Source organism: Acanthopagrus latus, chromosome 6 (genome assembly GCF_904848185.1).
Source record: "Acanthopagrus latus isolate v.2019 chromosome 6, fAcaLat1.1, whole genome shotgun sequence".
Lineage (NCBI taxonomy): Eukaryota > Metazoa > Chordata > Actinopteri > Spariformes > Sparidae > Acanthopagrus > Acanthopagrus latus.
Window position 1 is genome coordinate 14328609 of NC_051044.1, and position 17215 is coordinate 14345823.

At 41.6% G+C, this 17215-nt stretch overlaps 1 protein-coding gene across 5 annotated transcripts in view; it reads left to right on the forward strand.

Moving 5' to 3' along the window:
- The window catches only part of cacna2d2a (calcium channel, voltage-dependent, alpha 2/delta subunit 2a), a 168183-nt gene that overhangs the window by 147029 nt on the left and 3939 nt on the right, over positions 1-17215 (forward strand). For 4 of the 5 annotated variants that reach the window (XM_037102137.1, XM_037102136.1, XM_037102133.1 and 1 more), the window contains 24 exons: positions 1795-1884; positions 2968-3036; positions 3641-3715; positions 3807-3881; positions 4021-4092; positions 4271-4342; positions 4525-4586; positions 7487-7563; positions 8694-8708; positions 11462-11522; positions 13245-13342; positions 13470-13560; positions 13658-13720; positions 13897-14000; positions 14121-14219; positions 14411-14502; positions 14602-14649; positions 15048-15119; positions 15211-15363; positions 15498-15550; positions 15734-15789; positions 16044-16167; positions 16447-16556; positions 16843-16925. In XM_037102137.1, coding sequence (XP_036958032.1) covers positions 1795-1884; positions 2968-3036; positions 3641-3715; positions 3807-3881; positions 4021-4092; positions 4271-4342; positions 4525-4586; positions 7487-7563; positions 8694-8708; positions 11462-11522; positions 13245-13342; positions 13470-13560; positions 13658-13720; positions 13897-14000; positions 14121-14219; positions 14411-14502; positions 14602-14649; positions 15048-15119; positions 15211-15363; positions 15498-15550; positions 15734-15789; positions 16044-16167; positions 16447-16556; positions 16843-16925 — 1914 coding nt within the window. The remainder of the gene's footprint in view (positions 1-1794; positions 1885-2967; positions 3037-3640; positions 3716-3806; positions 3882-4020; positions 4093-4270; positions 4343-4524; positions 4587-7486; positions 7564-8693; positions 8709-11461; positions 11523-13244; positions 13343-13469; positions 13561-13657; positions 13721-13896; positions 14001-14120; positions 14220-14410; positions 14503-14601; positions 14650-15047; positions 15120-15210; positions 15364-15497; positions 15551-15733; positions 15790-16043; positions 16168-16446; positions 16557-16842; positions 16926-17215) is intronic. The other variant, XM_037102134.1, reaches the window with a different exon arrangement.

Genomic DNA, 17215 nt, shown 5'->3' on the forward strand with positions numbered 1-17215 from the left:
ACACACCCCAACCTTCCCTCCTCCGCTCACCCACCCACCCTCAGCCCCGGTGAGCGATCAGGCCCCAGAATATACTGTCAGCTGTTCCATTAACTCTGGCATATTTATATTCTGAGGACTGCCACGTACTCTAATAGGTTTTCTGAAGGTGGGTGACTACAGCTCTCCATATAGGCCCAGAAGACTCAGTATTTAATCGTACTCTGCCCTTCAACATCACACACTCATCACAGAGTCTCACTCGACTAAGACGGCAACATTCAAATAACAGATCGACCACAGATGGCAAAAATATTGTTATTCATACCGTCCTGAGTCATGCGATTATGTAGGAAGAGTGGAGTGTTTTTTTTTTTAATAAGTGGTACTATATTTTGTGTTTCTGCATGGTCGTGACTTACTGCATCCATTCTGGCTTCTACAGGATGTCAGTGGAGCAATAATAGCAAGCTTTAGTTAGGGTGTTGGTCTTTAGAGGGAACGTACTGATGAGACTGTGGTTGTTATGGTATCCAGGGAGACAATAACATTTAATCAACATTCAGGGATGCTGCTCGAGTCTATGCGGCTCCAATTCCTTCAGAGCACACATCTCCAGTTGCTGACTTTTTATGTTTCCTTGATTGTTCTAGCCAGGCGGAAAATTTCCCCTATATCCCGTGAAAAGGTCTGGCTGTCATTGTCCTGATGGAATATCTCCCTGTGGCGCGTTAAACCGCACTTTTATTGAGCTAATAATAGAATAGGTTACGCCTGTCAGCACCTCACTGTTCAGGCGATGGAAAAACAAACGGTCGAAAAGCATAATACTGAAATATCTGTGTGCTTACACAGGGCGCCCCTTTTGTGGATCGAGGATCAGCACAAGGGTCAGAAACCAGCGTTATGTTTCCTTTTTTCTGCTGCAAAAAAGATGAAAATGTGTCCACTCCTGAAAATATCATGAGAATTAACATTTGACCCCAGAGAGAGCGGCAGCATTTCCATTATTCCTGTTCTTAATTTTGAACATGTTGTGTCAATACATAGATATAGACATTTGGTCTCACTGACAGCTGAATTGGATAATTTAGAGCTTTTGTATATGTTTGCAGAATATTACTCCATTGCTTTAATGGGAGAATAATCTATCTGGATTTATCTGGATTTTATAATAACAAGGCAATGAAATCTCACAGTGCCACCATCCTGTCCCCCTCGGCAGCCTTCTGTTTCCTCCAAACTGTGCGGTCGCTTCATATGTCACAAGGTCACTCACTCAATAATTTTACCAATTACACACTCTCTCCAAAGTGAGAAGGATCAATAGGTTGTTTACAATAAAAAGACATCTCAGCTGTTGTGCGTGGTGGCTCCTGAGAACAGAAGAATATAGTGAATTTGATGTATTAGCAGTAGACTTAACCCCTCACCTCTATTCACCATCGCTGTGGGACACTCTCACAGTGCTGGCGATGACAGTAGAGCCTCTGGGAGAATGGCCTGTTTGCACGTCGTGCCATTGACACCCCTAATGTGTTTTTAATAGCTCCTTCATAATGATGAAAAACGGCCTTGAGTGTGTCAGGACTGGAGGCTTTATGGCTCGGCAGGACTGGGATGCTGCTGCTGATAGTGGCCCACTGGTTTATGTGGTGACAGAAAGGAGGCCGGTCAGGGTCTTATAGTTTTATGACAGATGAACGTTGGACAGCTCTTCCAGCTCTCTGCCTTTTAATGCCAGTATATGACAAGCACTGTAAACGTCTGTTTGATTATGTGCGTTTATTGTGTGGGATTTCTTTGCTGCTGCAGGAGTACCTGGATGTCCTGGGTCGTCCCATGGTGCTGGCTGGGAATAAAGCCAAGCAGGTCCAGTGGACGAATGTCTATCAGGATGCTCTGGTGAGGGAGGCATTTTATATCATTGACCCTAAGAGTAATGCGTCTTTCTATATTTGTGTTTGATTATTTACTCCATTTTCTACATAAGATGTATAAATCCTTAAGGATTGTCCAATATACAACATTCAGCCTCATTCTAGATGTCAGGAAACAACTATTTGCCATGTTAATACACAGTGAACTAAAGACGTCCTGAGCAGAGAGTCACACTGCCTCTCAGCGAGTGTAACAAAACGTGCGTGTTAAGAAAACCGCCGACTTGGGCTACTAAGTATTTTCATGCAAGTCAGAACACAAACATTCGACGTGCCTTTACTGTCCACCTGCCGGCACCCACCTCTCGTTCGCTCTGCTAGTTTACTGAAGCAAATAATAACCAACATGTAAATCATCTCGTTTGCCTAATGTACTGACATTGTCACTTGACATTGCCCACAAAAGTAACTTAATTCCATTATCTGCTATGTTGAGGGGGTGCTTCCACTGGGCTGCTGAGAACGACTGAGGTAGACAGGGCAGGGTGTGTGAAGCGAGAGGGGAGGTACGGGCGACAGACTGGTTTGTTTTGTCTACAAAGCTGGTGCTGAACTGCAACCTCTCGTGGGGCTCAATTTGGCATTCAGGACCTGTAAAGATATTTTTTGAAACAATGTTTGGCTCAAGTCATTGCCTTTGGCATTAATGAAGTTTCAGTCTTATCTCATCTCCTATCTTATATTTGGCCAAATTCAGGTCATGAACTCTTAGTCTTTATAATTACCCTGTCTTCACACATTTTAGACCAGCAGGAATGACCAACAACTGATTTATAAAACAACTTAGAGCAGGCCCTTTAAATTTCTTTAATACAATTTTAAAAACACCAGGCCTTTAAAGTCACTAAATGACATTTGAATTTATGAGGTCTTTCAACCTCTGAGTTTATACAATGTCCATTTAAATTTTTTCTAAGCTTAAGTTAAGTTGCTCAGTTGATTTAAATACTGCTTCTTGTGCTTATGGGTTTGTATTTTTAATCATCATAAAAGTTCTATTGAAACGCAACAAAACGTTTTTAATTGCATTTTGGACGTGTTTCATCAGGGTTTGGGCCTCGTCATCACTGGAACAATGCCAGTCTTCAACCTCACTGCTGATACTGTCAGCTCTCAGGTAAAGATAACATAGATATGGAGCTTAAAATAGCTGGACGTTCATTCACTTACAAGGCACACAGTATGACTCATGCCCCCCGCTGAGCCTTTGTGTTAACATCTTTCCCTTCATCATCACGTAAGAACAGTGTTTTGTTGTCATTTATGTAGTTAAGCAATACATGTGTTAGGTTATTCGAACATAGTTTTGTTTTGCACCGTTGTTGTTGAACCATCATCAGTCATTTTTATAATGCCGTCCGCCCAGCTGCTGCTCTTCAAGGCAACAACTCCCCCCTGAGGTGACAACGGACATCACAAGCACGCATCTGAGTGTCTTTTATCATCCATGGAACGCAGATTCATCCAGCTTCCACTATCCATGACCAAAGTATTTACTCTGGGCTTATCACACAGGCTTAAAGCAGTGATGCTGCTGCAAACCGACTCAGTTTAAGATAGACTATAAAAAATACAGATTGCACATAAAGCGATAAGTCAAAGATGGCATGGAGATTTTCTTAGTAATCTCTAGCCCAGCTACCAGCCCTGAATCTTCGATGCCTGTGCTGTGCTGTTTGTGGATAAATTGCTCATAATTACCTTATATGTTCTTCCTACAGAACCAGCTCATCCTCGGAGTCATGGGAGTCGATATTGCAATTAACGAAATCAAAAAGAAGACTCCTACCTACAGAGTGAGCATGTTGTCCTCTCAGTATTGCTCTCAGATCACTTTTATATTGATGATTGTGGAACTCCATCTTCAATCACTCTTTTTCTATGCAGCTCGGAGCTAATGGCTACACATTCGCCATCGACCCAAACGGCTACGTACTGCTGCACCCCAACCTGCGACCCAAAGTAGGTCCAACTACAGACGCAGGCCCAGATTCTAATGAGTTTACCAGCTTCTGATTCCAAAGTTAAATTTGGAAGTTATTCCTGCAAACTCTTGTTAACCCTCCTCCTTCATCTTTTCCTGCTTTCTCTCTTTTTTTAGATCATTAACTTCAGGGAGCCCGTCACTTTGGACTTTCTGGATGCAGAGCTGGAAGACAACAACAAGGAGGAGGTTAAAAAAAAAAAAAAAAAACACTGCAACATCATCTTTACTGTCAGCTCTTATATTTATTATATGTTTCATCTGATCATTTTATTTGGTACATTCCAATGTATCAGTATGCCTTCTCATGCTGCAGCATCACTCTCTCTCTCTCTCTCTTTCTCTCTCACGCTCTCTTGCCTTTCAGATCCGTCGACAAATGATTGATGGCAAATCAGGGCAAAGGAAAATCAAGACGCTCATTAAGTCAGTTGATGAGGCAAGTCATCAATATATGAGACTCAATCATGATCCAAAGTAGCACCTTCCTGAATGGTGTTGTAATGAATTTGAATCACTCAGTATGTTGGGGATCCGTTGTTTCACTCCAATTATGGGGAAAGACATGCGCTGAGGACGCGACAGGGTTACTCATCAGAGTCTGTTTGTGGTCGTCCACAGAGATACATCGACGAGGCCCTGCGGACGTACACATGGACGCCTGTGGAGGGGACAGATTACAGGTAGGTTTTAGATCAAATCACTTGACCTCAGGCAACAAAAGCAACCTGATCCTGTGAGTGAAGTCCAACTTTGATACTTTCGGTTCGTCCAGATTGAGTCACAAGTCTCACATTTCGACAGCTGTTATTCATCAACCAGCTGTTTACTATCACACATTTGGAACAGACTTGGCACTGAATAACGGCCACTCGCTCTCTCGCCTTCTGTATTTGCATTCAGTGATTCATCTGAATCACCCGTATTAAAGAACCGTTTCTCTTCTCTCGTAAAAATCTTCAGCAGTACTCTAAGCACAAATTAATTGCACAGTTTATTCATCTCAAAACTTGCTTGAACAGTCGAGGTTGCATCATAATGACATTTCCCCCAGGCAACACTTAGCAAATTACAGTTTATGATATTCAATAGTCCTACAAATGTCTGATGTGTGTTTTTTTATTACATCTGCTGGCAGTGTGCCTGGTCCTGGCTGAGACTATGTGAGGCCTTCTGCACAATTCTCTTAATATTCAACTCAAAGGGAAATTCCAGTGTATTTAACAATCCTTGTGTGTTACTGGTGTGGTCTCTTACCAGTTGAATCGGACTCTAAGCAGACACTGAAAGCTTTGATCTGTCATGATTCCCACACTTTAGAGTTCAGGGCAGGATATGAGACTTGCTTTGGATGTTTCTTTAGATCTAAATTAGCTTTATTGTAGAGATAGCCAACTGTAGTGGTAGCTCAGTTCAGCCTTATTTTCCGTTCCGATTAATCCTCTTACAGAGTTATATTTTAGCTATCAATGGCACCACAGATTAAAAAATGGGACATGTTTTTTCTATCTTTAGAGTAAATATTTAGTTATAAAAAGCAATATTTAGATCACTCAGCAGCTCCATATTGATTTAATATTACAAAGTGGAACTCTTTCTCTTTATTTGGATAATTTACATACAACCTTTCAACCTTGGACAGAAACTGAAACATAAATCTGCCCATATTCTTGTATTAACGATTTATCGAATGATGATCGCATGTAATATAAAAGAGGCCCTCGGTCTGACAAGCTTCGCTGCAGTTCTGCTCAGCTCTGCAAAGCTTTATTGCTCATTGTCTTAGTTTTCCAGCCTCAGTGTTCCTATCAGTGTTTTTTCTGGGTGCAGGCAGCTGTTTTCAGAAAAAAAAAGGTTCTGATAAATCCACCTTGTGGTACCAGCCCAGCACCAAGTGGCAAATCATGTTAGCAGCTGGTCAGTGAACATAGGGGATTATTTATCAGCTGAGCCAGATATTCCCCTTAATACTTTTGAGACTTAACAAGCACTGAAGAAGGGAGAATGTTTAAGTTATATTAATTGTGTGGCAGAAATCACAACTCCAAATGAATGCTCCTGTTTCTCTGTGTCTGCTGGATGTGAACAGGCCACTGTTTGCTGTCAAATTCACCATATCGGCTTTATAAGGTGATAATATGTCAGTGTTTTGTTTACAGCTTGTTGTTCTTCCCCCAAGTGGCTAAAAAGTCTGTAAACGCCAATTTAACACTAATTGGTCCACATTTGGTTTTCTATAAAAATGCAAATAAAACTACCAGCAGCACTCATATTTCACATGTTACATGTTGCTGAACAGTGACAAAATCAGCCATGTGTCATAGATTACAAACATGTTCTATGTAGTAGTAGTGTAGTATTTGTTCATTTGCTACAAACACAGTTACTTTGCTTGGGAACAGTCATGATCTGACCTCCTCACAGCATCAAGTACCTTTCTGATTTGAGCACATGTGGGCATCAGCTCAAAGATGAAATCCTTTCTAGCTTTCTGCTCATCCTGTAAAATCATAACTAATAGCCCTTCAGTTCACACAGTACTTAGAGCTACTATGTGTAGTTTGCTTGTTGTTTACATTCATTGTCTCTTTTCAGCTCCAATCATATACTGTACACAAATGGATGGAGCTTCATGGTCTGAAAAGTGAAGCCAATGTACAAGTGTCTTAAACCTGCAGTCTTTCTAATGGCCCACAGTGGGGGCGACTCTCGTGATTTCAAAATGAAGTCTGACTGTATCCAAGCGTACGAGAAAGTGATCCCTCTTCTTACTTGATTTATTACCTCAGTAAACAGTTCTCCAATGAGTTTATGATACCGATCACTAGTTTAAGTCTTCCTCATACAGCATCTTTATTAAATAAATGATGGTCTTCATTTAGAGTAAACAGGATGATAAAGCAGGCATGCTTTAGGGCGTGGCTACCTTGTGATTGACAAGTCACTCCCAAGGTGTGTCCTTGGGTTTTTAGTTGGACTAAATCCTCTCCAGCTCCAACTTCCACCCTCCACCAAAATATGGTCACTTCTGGCTCCAAAAAACAACCTGGACTCCATTTACCAAAGGGTGGTGTCAGGGTGTGTTTGCACTTGAGTCTAACCAGTGGGAGATTTGAGGCAGGTTGAGGAAGAATGCCATCCCCCTTGTTAACCTGCCACCCTCCATTCCCTAGTAGTGGAGAGAGTGAGAGAGCGGGGACAGAGGAGTTGTTTAGTTGAAACTGCTCTTCCAGTCTGCCTGACTCATTGATCCTTTCCTGTTGGAGGTTTGCGCAAGTTGAAATCCGTGGCCTTGAGCATGGCTGTGACACCAAAGAACCAAAAGAGTCAGTTCCCTGATCGCTGCTGAGTTAAATAAACTTGGTCAATCCTCCTGGTAAAAAGAATTACCAAATCGCCTGCTGGGTCTTACAGAGGTGTCTAATCAGTGTCCTTATCCACAAAACATTTGTGAAGCCTCTTTGATACCATCTGATATAACCTTTCTAAACTTCTGTCTACAAGTGAGTATATGTTTACATGTCAGAGTTTTGTTTTTTTTTGTTCATTTGTAACATGTCATTTTTCTGCCTCGTTACATCAGTCTAGGGTTGGTACTGCCCACATATAGTGAGAATCACATCAAGGCCAACCTGAGTGACCAGATCCTTCAGGTGCAGTGTAAGTACCCGGGAATACCCAGCATCTTTCACTCTCTGTCTCTCTCCGTCTCTCTTTTTCTCTGTCCGCTCTTTCCTCCTCCTCTCTCTCTTTCTTTCCCGAATATGACCTTATGCTCTTATTCAGTCCTTTCGTCCCGGGTCTCCAACATCATCGATAGGGAGTGTGCAAGCGGAGTCGCCTGCCCCGCCCCTCCCCCCTTGTCCCCCCTCTTCGACGCTCTCTGATAGGCAGGTTCATACCTGAGTCCCCTGACTCCTCTACTGCCCCCTGTTCCCTCCTGTCTTCATGCTGTGCTGTAAACCGGTGATGTTTTTTCTTCACACTGGCTGAAGAAAAAAATAACTGAACTGACAGAAAGGTGAAAGCTGTGGTTTTACTGTGTTACTCAGGTGAAAATAATGGTGACCTTTGTGCTATTATTTTTTTTGCCAAATGCTCTCGCCTCTTCTCCACCAAAGTAATGATTCTGAAGCATCTGTGTTCAAAGTATTTGATGTTCTGGAAAAACTGTGAAAATATGCATGCTTTTCACTCCTTATGATGAGTTTTATGATTTGGGGAATTTTTCCTTCTGTTACGTGAGTGATTTTCTTTTGATTTTTATTCAGTGTTTTTTGTTGGATTGTGTGAGATGTCTCTCAGCTTTGGAATCATTCAGTATGTAAACTCCCACTCGGCCCGGGATAAGGGCTCGACTAATGTGGGAGTTTGGGTTTTTGTGGGTCTGAATGGGGACACACGTGTCTCTCTCATTCTTTCTTTGTCCAGACCCTGTTATTCCGCTCTTTTCCTGTTTCATTTGAGTTTGATATTTTTTTTTTTTTTTTGGTTTAACCATGGTTATCTCTCACAATTACTTGTCTTTAATGTTTTCCTTTCCTGGATTTCCCAGTTTGTTTCCTTTCTTCTGTTGGTTTTCCGTTCCCTCGTTTGCTCTTGCAAATAAGATGTTTGCTCTTCATTTCTTTTTTCTCTTGTCTTGTTTGACTTAGATTGGTTTCTTTATTTCAAGAAAACAATATTTTTATTCAAACAGTAATTGAATAAAATATTGTCTGTGATCCCCCCTTCCCACCCGACCCCCTGTTTCTTTTCTTGCTCACTCCTTCTCTGATGGATCCACACAGTGCCATACATCAAGGGCAAGTATACTCCATATTGGTCCACGTTCCCCACCTTTACTTCCTACTTCCCACCGCTGCCTCCTTCCCACACCTCTCGTCCTCAACCTCTTCCTGCTGCCCCCCCCTCCCCCTCCTCCTTCTCCCCTCACCTGTCCCAGCCTGCTTGCCTCTGTTCCTGCCCGTCTTGCCTTCAGGACCTTTCCTCCCCTTTTCCTATTTTTTCCTCCTTCTCTTCCTCTTTTTATCCCTCCTTCTCTTCTTCACCCTCTTGCTGCAGCTCAGATCCCACATCTCTCACGATGGCTCCTCCGGTCCCCCAACCTCACCCTCCTCCCTTCCACTCTGCTCCAGAAGCCACAACAAAAAAACAACAACAACAAAAAAAACACCTACTGCACCCAAGGAAGACAGATATTCATGTTCTCTGTTAAAAATTGTCTTTTGTCCTCCTCCTCCTAATCCTTTTCCTTCTGTGGATAGCTCCAAATGGGTTGTGTCTGCCTCCTTTCTCTTTCTCTTTCCTTCACTTTCCTCACATTTTCTTTAACTATATTTCTGTCTCTTCCTCATCTTCCTTCTCCATTTCTCTTTCACCCTCTTGTCTCCTTCCATTTCTTTCTTTCTCTCTCTGTCTTTTTCTTACAGTGTCATTAGTTAATAAATGTCTTAACTAATTCTCACACTAGGGCTCAGGTATTAACTTTAACTTAATTTAAATTAAAACATTTAGAGCACGTTGAGCTGCATGTAAAAGTAAAACATTTTGTACTGTTTGCTGTAACTTTTTTCTTAATGTAGGAAGGTAAACACACTAATCTGGAATGTTATTTTATAGTCTGACACCTTAGCTGTGATAATAACAGCACATATAGACGAATCCGGCAACCCAATTTGTTTGTTCTGCGGCACCACCATTACTGCAGCAGCAAGTTGCAGTGACTCTGGTCTGCTGACAGCGACAACAACATGGGTGGTTGGACTGATGTTGTAGACAGTGGCCCCCACTTACTAATGAAGGTACCATACACACATGTCGATCTCGGTGTTATTTGTGTTATTTAGACATAGATAACATTGCAAAGTAAATACACCTAATTACACTACATCCCATCACTGCTATATTAACAAGCCATGGGTCAAGGGTCAAGATTACAACAATAATTATTATTTTTCTTATAATAAATGGCTGTAATTTGTTTAGGAAAGGTCAGAAGTAGACAAATAGTAATTTATAATAGTAATTTAAGTATAAAACCTCCATTTTCATCTTTAAAAATAAAAACTGCAGTGTTGCTGCTCAGTCTGAGTTCAAAAACACATTATTTTTTTCATTCTTTTAAACGTAAATGTGTTTTAAATGTAAATGAAAAATTCGGACTTAAACTAAGCCTTGCTGAAACTTCATGCAGACTGTTAGGCTAGGGTAGAAAAAAAACAAAACAAATACAGGACAGCCAGGTGACCCTGTATCTAGGTCTTTGAGGAATAATTAATGATTGAAATAAATATTTAGAATAATTGAATTTTTTTCTGGACATTCTTGTCAAAAGTGACGTAACATAAAAATGCTTCAAAAATTGTTCACTCCTTAGGACCACTTTCATTCAGTAACATAGTCAGACACAGCTGCAGTAAGAGTGTCTTGTCTGCTTCAGGTACTTCACTGGATTCTTCTATATGTGTATAAGTATTGTTATTTTTCACAGTAGAGTCAAACAGAATCTCTTATGGTCATGATATTTTAATGTAGCCATTCTCTATTGATCTACATATAAAAACCACGACTTAACATTTGTCAGCTGCCGTAGTATCTCGTCAGTAGCTGGAGACGTCGCAGCCTGCAGACTGACCCTTCAGGGCTGAGCTGTGTCCTGCCCACCCAGGTCCTCCCATGTTGTCAGGTGTCAGGGTGCTGACTCCTGTGTCGTCCCTCTGTATTCCCTGTCTCCATCAGCTTGTCTCCCTCCCTCCTCACCCCTCAGACCGCCAGGGGCACGGCCCAACACTTCCTCAGTAAACCCGACCCCGGATGTGCATGGCATTGTGGGCGGAAAACTACCTGGGCACTCTATTTTAGCTCTAAAATGAAACCTTTCCTCTGCTTGTACGCGGTCACAGGTCACGCCCTAATGAGACAATAACATGTTGGATTCATCGCAGACTCTCCTGTCGAGGCTTTAATGACGCTTGATATTTTGTGTTCTGCTCTGTCTGTGATAGATTAATACTAAGTTGCCCCTCGACATGCCCTTCACAATGCAATGCATCTCCTCTGATTATGTGTCTCTCTGAGCCGGCTCTCCTGCCAGTCTGAGGGGTGACTACTTCCATCAGGACCTTCACCCACCTCTCCCCTGCAATAGTTGGCCATGTTGATGCCTGCCTGATCCGAAAGCACTCACTGTGTTCAATCCGTCTGAGAACTTGCTTCCTGACACAGCACGTCTCGCAAGTCAGTTCTCAGACGTCCAAAACATGTTAGCGTGAAACCAGACGAATCGGAAAACGCTTGTTGACAAAGTGACAGACAAAAAGAGGAAAAAAAAAAAGGTGTGAGTGCTTATGAAACTAAAGCTGTTGTCCAACTGAGAGTCAGGTTCTATTTGAGGCACCATATTGGCTAACGCAAGTGTTCCCATGATACCTCAGTGTTGCTATGGTAAACTCCCTCCTGCGTCCCCACACCTCTGAAGAACAGCTGCTGTTTACCCACTACTCCCCACTGCTCTGCCCACTGCTCTTCCCCGATAATCTTCCCCTTTCTGTTGCAGATTTTGAATCACTGCTGCCAAACAGTTTTGAGTCTGAAGGACATGTATTCATTGCTCCCAGGTAGCTCTGTGTGTGAACGCTCGCTGTCGTTGATGGTCATCAGTTTCTGGTCTTGTCTTTTGCCTTTTTTGTGATGTCGAGTTGCACAGTGTGGAAGTGGTTGGTTTCATTCATCTGCTTTTATTTTTGAGTAGTTGTTTTACATGTAAGGTGTAAATTGAATCTAAAATTCATCATAACCTCATTAGTTTCCCTTATCAGAACAGAGTATGGAAGCCACATCAGGTCTTCTTTGCATGCTGCCACATGTTTGTATTAGTCGAATAGACTTGTCACAATAATTGCTTTTTGCTAGATGGCATATTGTCCCAGAAGTATGGAGAACTGAAACCGCTGACATCAAATAAAGACATAAATAAATAATGCCTCAGTTTATATATTGATATGCCATTAAATGCACCAAAAGTAGAATAGGAAACAAATGTAGCCATTAATGATATATAAAATGTGAGATAAAGTGGTAAATTACATCTGTTTTTCTTTACCTTTGTAATGATTCAACCATTTATTTCCTTTTCCCATTCAATTTTCTATTCTAAATTGCATATTTTTAATTTTTTTTTACTTGACTGTTTTATTTCTACTTTTGCCTTTGTGCATGTGTTTATCCCTGTTTATCCGAGGGGGCTGTCAAAGTAAATTAATTGATGCCTTCATTTATTTTCTATTTCTTTTTGGTGTATTTAATGGCAGATTCATTTATCTATTGAGCCATTTACATATTTATTTATTTATTTATGTCCATACAGAAATAATTGGTTTGAACAATATTACTGTCATTTTAAGACCATATTGTGCCTCTGATATATTGATAATAGCATAAAAATGCAAGTGCATCCTTTCAACATTAAATCTTAAAAGTTGCCTGTGCTTTAAAATAGTCAGGAAACAGATTTGTTTGGTAATTTTGAAGTAATCTGTTTCCTGGATTTTAAAAACAGGTTTGACAGTGAAGGAGCAATTAACTTTTAATCCTTAGTATTCAGACAATGGAATTAGACAAAATAATTCAAATTATCCTAAATAAGATAAAACCACACATCCAAAACAGTAAATTAGATATGACAGCCCCCTGAGGTGCCTGCTGTTTATTATGGCATCATGTTGACTATAATGTCGGTGACACTCTTATGTAAACAAACGCGTGTAAACACAACGGCAATATCAAGGTCACCAAAAACAATGAGAATATGTGTATGATAACGTAATTATTGTGACAGTCCTGTACACAAATACATCCGGGAGTCATTAGTTTAGTTGTTCAGTGGAATGAAAGATAATTGTAAAGAAGAAGAAGACGAAGAAGAAGATAAAGAAGAAGAAAGAGGATATTGGACAATAAAATGTTAAACTACCAAAAAAAAAAACTCCAGTTTGTATGAAATGAATGACTGAACTCCTCTTTGCATGCTCTGTTTTGTTATCAAACCCTCATCGCCTCCAGCTGAAGCCTGAACTCTGCACCACACTGATACAATCACTCTTTCATTGTGATGCCTGTCCACGTTTTCGTTGTGATTGACAGCCACCTTAGCATATTGGAATTCGAGCTTTAAGACATGCATGCTGCTCATGATTGCATCAGGTGACATCTATTCGTGCTTCCCTACTTCTTGTATTGTGCCTCTCTGTGAAGGACAAATGAGGCAGAGTGTTATTGTTTTACGTGTTTTGTTTTTAACTTTCTTTTCTCTGAGTTAAAATATCTGGTCTGTTTCTCAGGGAGTACTGCAATGATCTGGAACTGTCCAACAACAACACCGAGTTCCTGCTCAACTTCATTGCTCTCATGGAGAAGGTGACACCGGACTCCAAACAATGTGAGTGTCACTTCTTCTTACTCTCTCACAAGGCTTGGCAAATCCCCAGAACTCAGCGAGAGAAATCTACATCTGATTACATCTGGACATTAACTCATAATCTGATGGTTGTCATTATTCTGTTTAGGTGACAACTTGCTCCTTCATAACCTGATCCTGGACACCGGCATCATCCGGCAGTTGGTGGAGAAAGTGTGGAAGAATAAAGACTTGAACACGTAAGTACGGTTGGCCGGCGCTGAGGGTGCTGCATCTTTAGATCTGACTCCGAATCTGATTTGATTTCTGTCTCTTTCTCTCCCTCCTGACATTTAGATACGGTTTTCTGGCCGTGTTTGCGTCAACAGATGGAGGCGTAACGAGAGTGTTTCCGAACAAGTGAGTGCACTCGTCGTCGAGGCTGTACGTCCGGACAGCAGCTGCTCTGTAGATTTGTCATGTTTCTCACTTTATTTTGAGTTGTGAGGAGTTGATATGTTTCCCTAAGCAGATAGTACAGCAAGAGGCTTATAGCTCGGATTTACAGCCCCAGTGTCTGTGCTCTTAAATCTCAGGGCTTCAGAGACCTGGGAGGAAGACCCTGAGCCGTTTAATGCCAGCTATTACCGCCGCAGTCTCGACAACAAGGGCTACATCTTCCGAGCGCCTTATCGAACAGGTGAATGATGCTCTCAGTCTCGGGTTGTATATCTCCCGCCGAGCCTCGTAATGTGCTGTGGCTCTTTGTCTCTAAACACCCCCTTCGTGGCTTGTTTCTCTATTTGTTTCCCTGTTAAAGCAAGGGACGAGCTGCTGAACCCAGAGAACGACACCATTGGGATCCTGGTCAGCACGGCAGTGGAGATCACCGTCGGAGGGAAGACCATCAAGCCTGCAGGTGGGCTCATGCTCTGAAAGAGGAGAGAAAATCCTAATGGAGATTGAAGAAAACGTTTCAGAGATAATTACACACCTGTGTTTGTATTTATGTCACTTTGTGTCGACATGTTCTTGCTTTGCATCTGTTTGTCGGGACTTTTATGTGCCAGGGTGTTGTATTTTGAATTTTCTGTCTTTTTGTTTTTTCAGTGGTTGGAGTGAAACTAGACCTTGAAGCCTGGACGGAAAAGTTCAAGATTCTTGCCAGTAACCATACAGATAACCGTCAGGGCTCAAATACGGTACTAAAATCTACTTTAGGAATAAATTTACAAGCTTAAGCCTTCAGCAGTTTCTATGATGATCAGCTACTGATGTTGTCTTTTCATTCTTTGTGACAGTGTGGACCAAACAGGGGCTGTGAGATGGACTGCGAAGCCAACAGTGACGTTAGTATTTGTTGAAATTTTGAATGTGTTTCTTTCTTAGGGCAACCATATTTCCCAATTTCGGTTCGGGATTCTTTAATGGAAATGTGGGCACTATATTAACATGCTTAAGTGAGTTAATGAAACGTACTTACTAAATGAAACACGACACGACTACAATGCCTGCAACGTAATCTTAAAAGGCAACTACGACTCTCGAAGTTACGTCCACTCAAATGAATGAGACTTGTGTTTCTGGTCACCGAATGGATCGTACTCTTCAAAAACAAGGTTTATCTTGATAGAAATCATATTCATTAGGACAGTCACAAAAAAGCAGGGTCTCCTCTTCTTGCTTGATTTAATGTCATCATAGCACTGTGCATCTAATTAAAACCCACGTTTGTTTCTGTCTGCAGGACCTCCTGTGTTATTTAATAGACGACGGTGGATTCTTGATCATGTCTAATCAGAAGGAGGACTGGAACAAGGTGAGGTCAATAAACAAGTGTTCATGCTGGCCGTTGTGGTTTCTCACTAATCTTCACACTCGGCTTCACCTGTGTGTGTTACTCTCCACAGGTGGGGATGTTCTTCAGTGACGTCGATGCCTACTTGATGCACGCTCTCTACAACAACTCCTTCTACAACCGCAAGCAGTCATTTGACTACCAGTCTGTGTGTGAACGGCTGCCCAACAGTGAAGCTGGAGCAGCACCCAGAGGAGTGTTTGTGGTGAGAACGCTGCAGAGTAGATGATTATGTGCTGAATTAATGGTATATGGAGAGACTAATGGTGGGTGGAAATACACACGTGATCCTGTTGATTTGGTGTTCTAACATTTTTCTATTTTCATCTGTATCTGCAGCCCACGATTGCAGATTTTGTAAACGTGGCTTGGTGGACATCAGCAGCTGCATGGTGAGAGTCCTGGAATGAAAAACAAACATATAGTACACACACACACACACACACACACACACACACACACACACACACACACACACACACACACACACACACACACACACCAACTGTACCCAAAGAGAACCATATTCACTCCAGAATATATTATTATAACTCTTCTCGTCACTGTCTATACAGGTCCTTGTTCCAACAGTTTATATATGGACTGGCGTATCACAGTTGGTTCACCACAGGTGGGTACAAGCAAGACATGTTGAGTTATTTTTATATGTCTGCATGTAAAGTTTAAAGGAACAGGAACATTTTGGGAAAACAATTTTGATTTTTCAGTTTTCCAGCTGTGGTGCTCAAACTGTAAACAAAAAGTATGCATATAAATGATGACTAGGGGAGAGTTTTACAGACTTTTTGTAGAATCAGATCTTATAAATCAATCGAACTGACAAGTGTTACTCTCACACATCTTTGTGCTCTGGTGATGCTGCAGACGAGGTGGATGCAGAAGGATTCGACTCCAAAGAGCGGAGTTGTGTAATGATCCAGACTCAGTACTACTTGAGTAATCTCAGCAGCTCCTACAACATCCTGCAAGACTGTGGCAACTGCTCCAGGTCTGTACACATGTTAACACACGCACCACAGAGAATCGCACTGTGACAGGCACTCAGTTAGCAAGACGTATTCATCTTTCCGTTGGAGCTAATAAACTCTGGTGATGATTAAACCGTATCAGCTTTAATGAAACGGTCACATCATGGGCTAAATGAGCCTTATAAGACCCTCTCATGAATCTCACTGATCCATTAGCAAATGAGCCTGTGATGTAAGCGAGCAGAGGGGGGTTGTTGACAGAGTTGTCTCTCTCTCTCTCTCTTGCTCTCCCTCTGCAGGCTGATTCATGCCAAGAGGATAAACAACACCAACTTGCTCTTTGTCGTGGCGGAGAAGATATCGTGCAACACCTGCAACATCGAGAAGCTGTCCCAGGAGGAGGAGGAGTGTATCCTTTTTCTCACTGTATGCCAGCTGGCAGAGAAGAACACACACCCTGCAGTCGCTCGATGCTATCTCCTTATCAAACATACATGTGGAACGAATGTTTCACATTCATTCAAGGTTATATTTTATCGCAGTGGAGTGAATTATGACCAGTTATTTTATCTGCGGCACAGAGTGAGGAATCTGTGTGTGTGTGTGTGTGTGTGTGTGTGTGTAGATGATGCAACATTGTGAAAAAGCGGCAATTCAAAAGGATTTTAATATTCCTTAATTGAGTCAATTTTCAGTCAAGGAGGAGAATCCGTGTGAAGAAATGCCTGTGGCGCGCTATCGAAAAGGACCCTCCACCTGCTTCGATAATAACATCTCTGTAAGACTTTCAGACACGATACCAATGAGCAGAGTCATTCAGACACAAACAAACAGGCGGTTTGGCATTTACTCGCCATGAGTAGGTAGTGCTAACGATTATCTCTTAATATTCTGTTGCAAACTTGTAATTAAAGGAGCCATTTGTGAGATATGACCAGAGGTTTATTTTGCAAACATTCAGATAATGAAACAAGATTGTAAATTGAGTGTGAAGAAAGGCATCTGTATACTGTGCAGCAGAGATGTCTTCTTGGCGTGATAAATGAAAATAAAAATAAATAAAAGCAC